Source organism: Agrilus planipennis, unplaced genomic scaffold, assembly GCF_000699045.2.
Source record: "Agrilus planipennis isolate EAB-ADULT unplaced genomic scaffold, Apla_2.0 scaffold124, whole genome shotgun sequence".
Classification (NCBI taxonomy): domain Eukaryota; kingdom Metazoa; phylum Arthropoda; class Insecta; order Coleoptera; family Buprestidae; genus Agrilus; species Agrilus planipennis.
The window spans coordinates 552,275-566,214 of NW_020438950.1; the positions used below are offsets into that span (position 1 = coordinate 552,275).

The following is a 13,940-nucleotide window of genomic DNA, read 5'->3' on the forward strand; positions in this document are numbered from 1 at the left end:
TGATAAAATTCTAAATTTAATATTACTTACAATATCTGCAATATAAATATATGAAGCATTCACCACAATCTTACTAATATCTTATCTAATATAAAATAAAAAAGAAGATACAACAGCCACCAAAATTAAATAAAAGTTTCAGCAATTCTAACCGATAAATTAATTTCAATTTAGTATAACTTGCATTACTTCCATGAAACTTGAAATGTATCTCGTAGAAACAATATAATGCAACAATTTTAAAAATCTTAACGGCCTGGATTTTGAAATGGTCAGTCATTATAAAACTACTCATTAGGCTGTAACCAAACCGTAAATGACTTGTGTTATACATACCTGTTGTAACACGATATTTACGTTTCCTATATAGACAGCCTGGGTTAAAAGCGTAAATTTATGCGAATTTGAAGCATAATATATTTTATTAAAAATTGGGTCATATATCGACTCCTTTATCTTATCTTAATCAAGAATGCGGATAGGTAATAAAACAGCCGAGAAAACCGCTTGCTAAAATAAGACATTAAATCTGAAATTCAATCTAGTAAACTACAATAAAGCTTTCTAACAAATACGATAAGATCGTTAAGATGTAATGTACTATATCCACCGTTTTTAAAATCGTTACCTGATTAGGTACAAATATTAAAAAAAAAATTGAAATTTATATTTTATCGTAAGAATAAAATCAGCGTGAGCCTTATTCTTGCAGTTTTGTGATCAGAATATGACTTCTTATGTCGCGTGAAGAAACTGGATTATCGGATTCTAACCGTGTTTTATTGATAAAATCTCTGGTGTCGCTAAAGTAGTCGACGTTTTATCACTTATCACAAGAGATATCTTCAGGAATTTCACATTGCCAATACAGGATCTCCAACGATGTAACTGAAAGTTCTGCAAGCGACAACGTGAAATTCCTGAAATGTCCCTTATGATAGGAGACGTTATGATAGGAGACGAATTGATGTCACCATAATCTCTCATTGGGATTTCAACAGGAAGGCACGGTTACAATTCGGAAATCCAGTTTTTTTCACTGTTATGTCGAATATTTATTCCATTCAAGACAAATAAAAATAAAACGCCATTTTCGCGCTACAGGCACAGAGAAAAAGTATTCACTAATTCCTCTCCAGCCATGGAAATATACGCCTGAGTGGCACCTACTCTTAAATAAACGAAATCGTAAAGCAGTCTTGCTATATATTAGGAATAAATTTAGGTTAGATCCTGTAGGACATATTCATATTAATTATTGTTCAACGGAAGCAATCTATCAATTTTAGACTTAGTTTTGATTCGCATACTGCTAATATAATTACTTAAGTGTAAGTAAACAAGATACAAAAAAGAAGGTAGGAAACTCAAACAGAAGAAACTCAGCGGATGTAGGCGCCATAAAATTTTCTTAGTAAATTCGATGGGCCATTACGACAGGTAGATGAATTCATTAAGATCAAAATGTAAATTCGGCCGCTCCCTTCAAATTTAGCGAAAATGAGTATGTGAATTCCGCCAGAAAGATTGCATCTAAATTTTTATTGGAGTGAACACTTAGCTTCTATGTATTGCTTTAAGTATTTATTTATTCAAATAAAAGGGATATTAAACCACAATAAAACAAAGCTTTATCAAAGAAAGTAGCAGTTTTTGTGAGTAATGCAATTATCATATGTGTAATATATTAATATGTAGTCATCTTTAATAAAATGCACTGATTTTATTTATAAATATTAAAACCTTATAAAAATCTTGTGATGGTAATGCCCAACTTACTGTCAAAATCGGAGCAATATTGTAATGAAAAGTCACCAATATTTGAAAATTAATCAAAGTACCTGGTCTGGCCGTGTGTTCTATATAAAACACTGTTACAAAATAATTTCTTATACACTGAAACAACGATGAAATGAAAGTAAAAGTAGACATGCAATTCATCGTTCAAATATTCTAGCACCAAATACCTAATACGTTCATATACTTTTTAGTTGATTTAATGCTTTTCTCTAGTATAGCATTACACTAACCACGTATCGCTTAGTTCAGCATACCTAGTAGATTACTAGCATGAGTCTAATTCGCTGCTACGTCCTTGTCAAAAATTCGATATTACAAAAACGGCACTACTACACAACAAACAAGCAAACAGAAAGTTTCTTCCACTTACCAAGAGCAGGAAAAAAGACAGCCATTCGAAGAACGGATTGAAGTCAAGGTACAATGGAAAGTGCTGTCATAACCGTTCTCGTGACCTACAACAATAAAACACAGCGCTCAGATATTTCTTCCAGTACCTATATCATATCTAAAGCAGTATTACATTTTTTAAAGATACAGTGACATTAATATTTGTTAAAGAAAACAGTAGTAACATTGTCATCATCATCATAAGGTCGTCAGTTCTAAGACTGATTGGACACGCACTTCCACTCTTTCCTATCCTGAGCTAATCTTCGCATTTCCCCAAAACTAGAACATCCCACATACGTAACAATTTGTGAACAGCAATTTAATTTAAGTCTACCTCTACCCCCGTTTCTGCCTCTAATATGTCTCTGACTAGACTTCATCCCTGAGAAAGTGTCCTACCAACCTATCTCGCCTATTTTTTATTGACTTCCATAGAGTCCTCTGTTCTGCTATTCTTTCTAATACCTCTTCATTTCTAAACTTCTCTACCCACGGTATTCTCATTATTCGCCTGTAACACAACATTTCTAACGTTTCTAACGTTTTCTTTTCCGCCGCGCCCACCTTCCATGTTTCGCACCCATACAGTGTCGCGCTCTAAACATACACCTTTAAAAATCTTTTTCGTATTTCTAAACTAACCGTTCGCGAACATAGAAGTGACAACATTTTAAAACTAAATTATATCTCTCTACTTAATATAATAGAATCAGATAGAATTTTCATTATGACTTTCCCTCCTACCTATCCTTAATCTATTTTCGTCTGTTCCGAGAACAAAAATATGCGACATCCCAAATAGTCCGGGAGGAAAGTGAAAAAGGGACCGGCGATTTAACCTCAATTTATTTAAGTATACAAAAAAGCAAACAATTAATAAATTTTAACAAAAGACGAAAGTATCAATTCAAGGTCAAGAACATCCCCACAATCAAACTGCTACTGTGAAGATAATATTACTAGCTTCATTTTTCAACCCGAGAGCTAATTGACCATTTAATGAGCAACCGTTTGACAACTAAAAATTCGCATGATTCTAACTTCCGTGCAGTTATTCGCAAATGGTTATAGTCCCGAAGGAGAATGCAAAAGGAACCGATGATTCGACCCCGATTTATTCATGTTTCATTCAATAAAGAATTACATACCTAGCATCAGCTACTCCTTTTAGCCTGGGGGTAGATGCACAGGGGGTTCAAATTCGTCATAAATTTTGTAAAAGAAATGAAGTGACCATGACTCATATGGTTTATAATATATAATTATTATCAATTGAAATCATCACCTACTCAGATGTGACTAAAGAATATGTCAGCCAGTCAAGTGAAATACTAAAATCGATTTTCAAAATTGTAAAATCATTTGTCCCCAGCTCGTTTCTGGATATGTTCTACTATTTAGCATATTAATTGAAAAATTAACCATCAGCAACCCGTCAATGCCAGGAAAAACCGTCTGCTAGCACCCTAAAGGTATCGGGGGATCCTAGGTGAAAATCGTCCAGCGCGCAACCAACAGTGTCATGGTTCTTTCTTTACATTACATTTAATTTCCAGCTTATTTTTAGTTAAATAAATACAGTTATAAACGTTTTCACTAAATTTAGCAGATTTTTATCCATATCTTCATTGACTTTATTTCTTTCAAAAACTAGATTATAATCTTGAGCTTGAACGTTTAAAAGGAATCAAATTTTGAAACTACTTTACACGTATATACCATACAACACCCGACGCCGAGAGAAAGAATGATTCCCCCTCTTACTGCATTCTAACGGTCTTTTCAATGGTTGATTAAAATTTTGGAGCAACAAAAACGGAAATGACTCAAGTTGGAAATTGAATATGATGTATAATATATTGTAGCAATGAAAATAGTCAGCTAGCAATCAGCTACAACACTGTTGGTTGGACGCCGGACGATTTTCACCAACGATAGTGCTACCCTTAGGGGGCTAGCAGACGGTTTTTGTGGCATTGACAGGTTGCTAATGGTTAATTTTTCAATTAATATGTTTTAGGGAAATGCGAAGTTTAGCTCAGGATAGGAAAGAGTGGAGGTACGTGTCCAACCAATCTTAGAACTGACGACTTTATGATGATGATGATGTTAAATAGTAAAACAGAGATGAGCCAGGGTCAAATGATTTTACATTTTTTAAAGTCGATAGGTATTACTATTTCACCTGACTGGTTGAAATATTTTCCAAACAGGTTTGAGTGGTTAATGATTTCAATTGATATTTACGTATATATTATAAATCATATGCTCAAAAAGTTTGAGCTGTGGTCACTTCATTCTTTTTACATTTTTTTTAACGATTTTGTACCCTTTGTGCATCTACCTCCAGGCGAATCGGAATCGGAAACACTAGATATATAAACCTTAAAACATAAATAAATCGAAGTCAAATCAACGGTCCCTTTTGCATTCCCCTTCCGGACTATAACCATTTGCAAATAACTGCATGGAAGTTATTACGCCAATTTTTAGTTGTCAAACAATTGGTCATTAAATTTATGGTAATTATTTATTATTTATTGGTAATTAAACCAAAAATTGCTCAGGCTGAAAAATGAAGCTTCACCCCAACTGTTGATTGTTAGGATATTCTTGATCTTTAGTAGATACTTTTGGTTTTTTGTTATAATTTATCAATTGTTTACTTTTTTGCATACTTATTTTTTATTAAACAACCCAAAAGCATTCTTCTGATAGCAATTAATATCATTAAAATTTAAAATTGCACGTTACAAGTTTTCTTTTTCTCAGTTTACAGGTTAAGCAATTAGTGAGTCTAATTAAGCATAAATTTCTTGTGGCTTGCGAACATTAATCTGATCTAAGTCTCCTGTCCTCTACCCCTCTTAACTGCTGTTTCTGTTTTTAATGTGTATCTAATCAGCCCTTTATGTCTCACAAGATGTCTTACCATCTTATCTCTCCTTTTCTTTTTTAATATTGTCACGTATTTAAACACCTCGGTCTATTACTACTATTGTTCAATCAATCGCCGTCTAATTAACACTTCTTTTATTAACTACTTATCAATTCACCACTACATGAACACTCTGTCATTTCTTCGTTCCTTCTTCTTCACTTTGTATCACCTCAAACTCGTTCCGAACTCGTTCCCGTATTACGACACCTGTTTATAAAAGCTGGCCGTGTTCCAGAATATTCTAGTATATGTTGTCTAAAAACGTGATCTTCCTTGCCGCTGTGTATGTTGGGTTGCCTATATACATGTGACAATATCTACAGCGCCCTCTCTTCATGACATAATGATATTTATAACATCTTCTATCCGTGTTAATTATGACCATCCTCCTATTAAACCATATCTTAAACGTTTCTAGCTTTCATTTTCTGTATAGCACTTGTATATAATGACCACAGACCGCAATATATTGGTGTATTTACCCTAAGTGGGTGTCAGTTAGTAAATAAGAAGTGTAAAAAAATGACTTTACATATGAAGACATTAATGTCACTCTATCAAACCCCTGGTGTGCACTGCAACTCAATTTGCAATAACCAATTGACTTTTTTGTTATAATATTGCTGTTACACTTGTACAAGGCTATACCACACCTTTTTCCACCGAATCTATTAAGCAGTTAGTAAGTATCATAATTTGCAGTAAAATTTTACTATGGCTATCATATAATGATAAATAAATTCACATCGAAATTATTACCTACATACTGTTTAGTATCTTTGTAACCCTAATAGAGCTTAGAGAATGTATCAGTTGTAAATAATAAATAAACAAATAAACTAAAAAAAGACAGTTACACATTAACTCAGGACATAGTAACTGAAGCTGACGCTGCTTCCTTGAAAAACTTGATTAACATATTGGTAACCAAATTACAAAAACTTTCAGAATTTGTGAATAGCAATTAGTCAGTTAAATCAAATCAGCTACTAATCAAAATACAGAATTCGTTATTGATGAGTAAAGCAAAACTAAGACCAAGAGTATCCCAGTCTTGATGTTGGTCTTGGTCTTTCTTATTCGGTCTTAGTCTTTCTCAAATACTTCTAGTCTTAGTCTTGGAGTTGGTCTTCTTCACACAGGCTTGGTTTTGATCTCGCGTGTTAAGTCTTGGTCTTGCTCATTTAATCTGATACTTAGGTTTTTTTAATAATTCTTATCAGAACAGATTACTCTTCCTCGATAAATGGGCTATCTAACACTGAAAGAATTTTTCAAATCGGACCAGTAGTTCCTGAGATTAGAGCGTTCAAGCAAACAAACAAACACTCTGCAGCTTTATAATATTGGTGTAGATTTTAGCAAAAAAATTGTCTAAGGTAATTTTTTTAAGCAAATTTCGAGGGCGCTAGAAAATAATCGATTCTCAAAGTGAGCAACAGACGAAATAAGTATGACAACCTCTACTCTTAGACTTTTGACGCTGCTTGTTGGATTCCAATGCCCACAAGGGAGCAATATCGCCCTCTTTGAGAAATACTGTACTAGTTACATCAAAGGTCACATGTTTGGATGTTTCACAGTATTCCGACATATTAATTTATATGCTTCTGGATTAAAAAGGATAAAAATTATGAAGATGGAAAGGAATGCTAGAATTCTGATTAAATTCAGAAATTAAATGATAAAACTTCGAAATAATTATTGCATTAAGTAAANGGGGTTCAAATTCGTCATAAATTTTGTAAAAGAAATGAAGTGACCATGACTCATATGGTTTATAATATATAATTATCAATTGAAATCATCACCTACTCAGATGTGACTAAAGAATATGTCAGCCAGTCAAGTGAAATACTAAAATCGATTTTCAAAATTGTAAAATCATTTGTCCCCAGCTCGTTTCTGGATATGTTCTACTATTTAGCATATTAATTGAAAAATTAACCATCAGCAACCCGTCAATGCCAGGAAAAACCGTCTGCTAGCACCCTAAAGGTATCGGGGGATCCTAGGTGAAAATCGTCCAGCGCGCAACCAACAGTGTCATGGTTCTTTCTTTACATTACATTTAATTTCCAGCTTATTTTTAGTTAAATAAATACAGTTATAAACGTTTTCACTAAATTTAGCAGATTTTTATCCATATCTTCATTGACTTTATTTCTTTCAAAAACTAGATTATAATCTTGAGCTTGAACGTTTAAAAGGAATCAAATTTTGAAACTACTTTACACGTATATACCATACAACACCCGACGCCGAGAGAAAGAATGATTCCCCCTCTTACTGCATTCTAACGGTCTTTTCAATGGTTGATTAAAATTTTGGAGCAACAAAAACGGAAATGACTCAAGTTGGAAATTGAATATGATGTATAATATATTGTAGCAATGAAAATAGTCAGCTAGCAATCAGCTACAACACTGTTGGTTGGACGCCGGACGATTTTCACCAACGATAGTGCTACCCTTAGGGGGCTAGCAGACGGTTTTTGTGGCATTGACAGGTTGCTAATGGTTAATTTTTCAATTAATATGTTTTAGGGAAATGCGAAGTTTAGCTCAGGATAGGAAAGAGTGGAGGTACGTGTCCAACCAATCTTAGAACTGACGACTTTATGATGATGATGATGTTAAATAGTAAAACAGAGATGAGCCAGGGTCAAATGATTTTACATTTTTTAAAGTCGATAGGTATTACTATTTCACCTGACTGGTTGAAATATTTTCCAAACAGGTTTGAGTGGTTAATGATTTCAATTGATATTTACGTATATATTATAAATCATATGCTCAAAAAGTTTGAGCTGTGGTCACTTCATTCTTTTTACATTTTTTTTAACGATTTTGTACCCTTTGTGCATCTACCTCCAGGCGAATCGGAATCGGAAACACTAGATATATAAACCTTAAAACATAAATAAATCGAAGTCAAATCAACGGTCCCTTTTGCATTCCCCTTCCGGACTATAACCATTTGCAAATAACTGCATGGAAGTTATTACGCCAATTTTTAGTTGTCAAACAATTGGTCATTAAATTTATGGTAATTATTTATTATTTATTGGTAATTAAACCAAAAATTGCTCAGGCTGAAAAATGAAGCTTCACCCCAACTGTTGATTGTTAGGATATTCTTGATCTTTAGTAGATACTTTTGGTTTTTTGTTATAATTTATCAATTGTTTACTTTTTTGCATACTTATTTTTTATTAAACAACCCAAAAGCATTCTTCTGATAGCAATTAATATCATTAAAATTTAAAATTGCACGTTACAAGTTTTCTTTTTCTCAGTTTACAGGTTAAGCAATTAGTGAGTCTAATTAAGCATAAATTTCTTGTGGCTTGCGAACATTAATCTGATCTAAGTCTCCTGTCCTCTACCCCTCTTAACTGCTGTTTCTGTTTTTAATGTGTATCTAATCAGCCCTTTATGTCTCACAAGATGTCTTACCATCTTATCTCTCCTTTTCTTTTTTAATATTGTCACGTATTTAAACACCTCGGTCTATTACTACTATTGTTCAATCAATCGCCGTCTAATTAACACTTCTTTTATTAACTACTTATCAATTCACCACTACATGAACACTCTGTCATTTCTTCGTTCCTTCTTCTTCACTTTGTATCACCTCAAACTCGTTCCGAACTCGTTCCCGTATTACGACACCTGTTTATAAAAGCTGGCCGTGTTCCAGAATATTCTAGTATATGTTGTCTAAAAACGTGATCTTCCTTGCCGCTGTGTATGTTGGGTTGCCTATATACATGTGACAATATCTACAGCGCCCTCTCTTCATGACATAATGATATTTATAACATCTTCTATCCGTGTTAATTATGACCATCCTCCTATTAAACCATATCTTAAACGTTTCTAGCTTTCATTTTCTGTATAGCACTTGTATATAATGACCACAGACCGCAATATATTGGTGTATTTACCCTAAGTGGGTGTCAGTTAGTAAATAAGAAGTGTAAAAAAATGACTTTACATATGAAGACATTAATGTCACTCTATCAAACCCCTGGTGTGCACTGCAACTCAATTTGCAATAACCAATTGACTTTTTTGTTATAATATTGCTGTTACACTTGTACAAGGCTATACCACACCTTTTTCCACCGAATCTATTAAGCAGTTAGTAAGTATCATAATTTGCAGTAAAATTTTACTATGGCTATCATATAATGATAAATAAATTCACATCGAAATTATTACCTACATACTGTTTAGTATCTTTGTAACCCTAATAGAGCTTAGAGAATGTATCAGTTGTAAATAATAAATAAACAAATAAACTAAAAAAAGACAGTTACACATTAACTCAGGACATAGTAACTGAAGCTGACGCTGCTTCCTTGAAAAACTTGATTAACATATTGGTAACCAAATTACAAAAACTTTCAGAATTTGTGAATAGCAATTAGTCAGTTAAATCAAATCAGCTACTAATCAAAATACAGAATTCGTTATTGATGAGTAAAGCAAAACTAAGACCAAGAGTATCCCAGTCTTGATGTTGGTCTTGGTCTTTCTTATTCGGTCTTAGTCTTTCTCAAATACTTCTAGTCTTAGTCTTGGAGTTGGTCTTCTTCACACAGGCTTGGTTTTGATCTCGCGTGTTAAGTCTTGGTCTTGCTCATTTAATCTGATACTTAGGTTTTTTTAATAATTCTTATCAGAACAGATTACTCTTCCTCGATAAATGGGCTATCTAACACTGAAAGAATTTTTCAAATCGGACCAGTAGTTCCTGAGATTAGAGCGTTCAAGCAAACAAACAAACACTCTGCAGCTTTATAATATTGGTGTAGATTTTAGCAAAAAAATTGTCTAAGGTAATTTTTTTAAGCAAATTTCGAGGGCGCTAGAAAATAATCGATTCTCAAAGTGAGCAACAGACGAAATAAGTATGACAACCTCTACTCTTAGACTTTTGACGCTGCTTGTTGGATTCCAATGCCCACAAGGGAGCAATATCGCCCTCTTTGAGAAATACTGTACTAGTTACATCAAAGGTCACATGTTTGGATGTTTCACAGTATTCCGACATATTAATTTATATGCTTCTGGATTAAAAAGGATAAAAATTATGAAGATGGAAAGGAATGCTAGAATTCTGATTAAATTCAGAAATTAAATGATAAAACTTCGAAATAATTATTGCATTAAGTAAAACAGTTTTAACTTTGAAATTTTCGATAAAAGGAAGAAGTGAAAGTGAGTGTCGAACCAGTTTTTGGTCTAATGACTATGGTGATGATGATGATGATTCTAGGGTCCTTTTGTGAGAACTGCTTCTAATTATTAAAGGTTTACTGTTTACATATTAGAGGCAGAAACAGGAGTTAGGAGGGGTAGAGGTAGGCCTAGATTAGATTACTCTTCGCAAATAGTTAAGGATGTGTGCTGTTCTAGTTTTAGGGAAATGCGATGATTAGCTCAGGATAGGAAAGAGTGGAGGTACGTGTCCAACCAGTCTTAGGACTGATGACCTTATGATGATGATGTAGAATTTTTAGTAAAAACGCAACTAACAAAGTGTCACATGACCTACGAAATGCAACTCATTGTCAGTATTTTCTTAACGCCTAAGCTCAGTTTAATTGAAACAGAAAGCAATCTAATTAATTGGAGGCATTTGTCAATCAAAACGCGCAAATCGGCTAATTAACACAAATGTATCTATCGCTAGATTGACGTATCGATAACATAAGGCTCCAAGAACGTTAGAAATGTATTATGTATGCAAGTACTTTAAATAGCATTACAATATTTACCTGAAATTTGCATTAACATCTACCCGCCGCGCCGTTAATATTTCTCGAGTAGAATTTAATTGATTTTGCCGTTTCAATAAACTAATGAATGATTAAAATATGAAGTGATTTAAATGGGCTACAAACGAAAATAAATACAGACAATTACAAATGTCTCGCCCTGTATATATTAAAAAAATTAATGTATAAATCTTATTTTCAATAGATAAACAATATTTTTGTTAAGATATTTAAAGAAAAATAATGAAAGCGTACATATACAAGGTGTTACAAATCATGAATTGCTACGGTAAATATTACATTAAAATTTCAAGATAACCTAATCCCTACACCAAACAAGTCAAATTATTAACATTGAGATCTAGAAATAGACATTTCAAAACTAACCTAACTATTCTAAAACCAGCTTTTCCCCGCGGCTTCGCTCGTAGAAATTAATATTGTTTCTTCATAAAACCTTTTAACTCCCAATTCACCCTTACAACATTTTAATTTTATGTAATGTCGCCATCTTAGATTTCAAACATAAACGTAGCAACAACATTTCATCTTTCAGGGTTGATTTTTAAAAATTGCCAAAACACGTATTTGCTTAATTTCAACAATGAGCAACCTTCGAATAAATCCGAGTACAAATAAAATATACCCCATGGAAACGTTGCAACCTCTTTTCATTTGATTAATAATATCAAACAGCATACATATATACCAAATTTCAAGTAAATTCGACCACAAATAAAGTATGCCATAAACAAAAATTGCAATTACCCTCCACCCTTAAAACCATTAAGACCAAATCTGACGACAAATAATGTATGTTCCATTTAAACATTGCAACTGATCTTCACCACTCCTCCCCCACCAGAATGGGATAAAAAGTACCCTATGTCCGTCTCCTGGTTGTCAGCTACCTCTCCACCAATTTTCAGCCAAATCGGTTCAGCCGTTCTTGAGTTACAAATAGTACAAGTAACACAACTTTCGTTTATATATATAGATAATTTAAAGATTTCTACTATAATTTCTGCAGTATTTATGATATACTAGAAGGACCTTATTCCAGAATTTGGAATGCAGCATGAAATTCTTATCGAGATTTCGAACTTACAAGTTATATAAACTGATATGTTAGCACATTTTCGTTAACACAATAATGTCTATTAAAAGGAAAGACATGTGGCAGACAGTGGTTTTCGTCACCTGGTTTAGTCTTCAAAAACAAACAATAAATAAGAAACAAAAATTTCTCTCTACTATTTAACAACGACCTGTTTTTACGCACCAAACACAGTTATTATTATGCAACAGCCATTAATATATTGAAGCGCTCAAATATTTCAATTCAGTTGCAAAATCAGGAAGTACAACTAAAAAAATTCAACAGGCTCAGAAAAAATAATGTTATCTATTATCGTCCATGAAATAAATGATAGTCGACAAAGGGCACCTCTGTTTCTGGTGTCTGTTTATGTACTGTTCAGAAAGTTGAAAATTACTAAATCAATTTAAATTACAATCTTCAATTGTTAATAGCATATTTATGGTATACAACTCATTAATTAATCCTGATAGTTTTTCTGCTCTAATAAAAGAATAAGTTGAGACAAATTAAAGTAAGCAAAGTGTTTTAGGGTCATAATTTAGCATAATAACCAATAATTCGACCTTATCTTTTTTTCTAATAATTTGAGAAGTCCCGAAGATGTCTCCAATACAGAGAGAAAGCAAAACAGTAATAAAACTATTTCGTTTAAGAATACACCAAAAGTTGAAGTTAAAATTTAATAAGTAACCATTTTATTATTTGTAGCAAACATCCCTAAAACTATAATTAGCTGTAATGGGGATGGACACTTGCCTACTGGTAGCACTAGAAACGTAATTTAACTGAACTTAAGAATGAACTAAAGAGCGAATCCCATCAAATTAAGGGCTCATGGATCATTCGCTCTTTATCCTGGTGTAATTACGTCACTGATTATAGGTACATAGTCATACGATTGTAGAAAGGATGACTGGTAATATTTACGAGCAACATTCGTGTGTCCAAAAATTCCTACAAAAAAAAACACACACAGATCCTTATTCGAAGGATACCAATAGTAATAGTATTAATAATGAGAATGCCAAATCATAATGCATACAACACTATGTAACAGTGACTTAATGTAGTTTTCACCAAGAATGTTTCAGGTCAGTGCACACAGAAAGACCCGAAAAAAAAATTGCTTTGGAGTAGGTGGCTGCCATGGCGGCGTCGGCACACGTAAGCGTCAAAAGGAAGTAAAAAGATCGTACTTTTGCTCCAGTTTCAAGGGGAGGGACGCAGTAGGTTGGTATGAATGTATGTCGTAATTACGTATAACTCACACGGAGGCCTTTGTCTGTATTACGAATTTTTTACTAATCAGACAGGGAATGTTTCGTGGTCATTCTGATTTGCGTATAAAAGAGCGAATTATCATTCTCTGACCAGTAACGTCCTGTGCTTTTTAGTGATAACATAACATCAACAAACAACGAACCATCGAAAATGTTTTCTAAGGTGTGTAATAGTGCTGTGTGTATTTTTTTTTTGTATTTATTGTAGCCGTGCTTTACTTAATTAGAACATCTATAATTATTCTAAATTTATGGTTTATTTTAGCTATATACCTTCGGCCTTTTTTTGTGAAAATAATTAATTCATGTAAATTATTTTTTTGTAAAATTTCAATATTTTTCGTATATAGTTTTCTAAAATTTTTTCATTGATTTCATTTCAATTGTTCAAAATTATTCAGTTATTTTAAAATATAAGTTCCTTACAATTTTTTCGTCCTTTCTGATTCAACTATTTTAAAAAGGAATTAAATTCACCGAAAATAGGTACAATGTTTTTGTAAAATTTTCATCTTCTTTCTAACAGTTTTTCTTATAATTTTATTGAATACATCGCTAATACACCTAATTCTCACAAAACTACTTAATTCGTCGAAATAACAATTTGCTGCAAATTTTTCATTCGTTTTCAAAATA

The 13,940-nt window shown here is 32.9% G+C and overlaps 1 protein-coding gene across 1 annotated transcript in view; it reads left to right on the forward strand.

Moving 5' to 3' along the window:
- Positions 1-13,413: 13,413 nt before the first annotated feature.
- LOC108735016 (cuticle protein 19-like) overlaps positions 13,414-13,940 on the forward strand; it is a 6,580-nt gene continuing 6,053 nt past the window's right edge. The window contains exon 1 of the mRNA XM_018466801.1: positions 13,414-13,467. Coding sequence (XP_018322303.1) covers positions 13,456-13,467 — 12 coding nt within the window. The 5' untranslated portion in view covers positions 13,414-13,455. The remainder of the gene's footprint in view (positions 13,468-13,940) is intronic.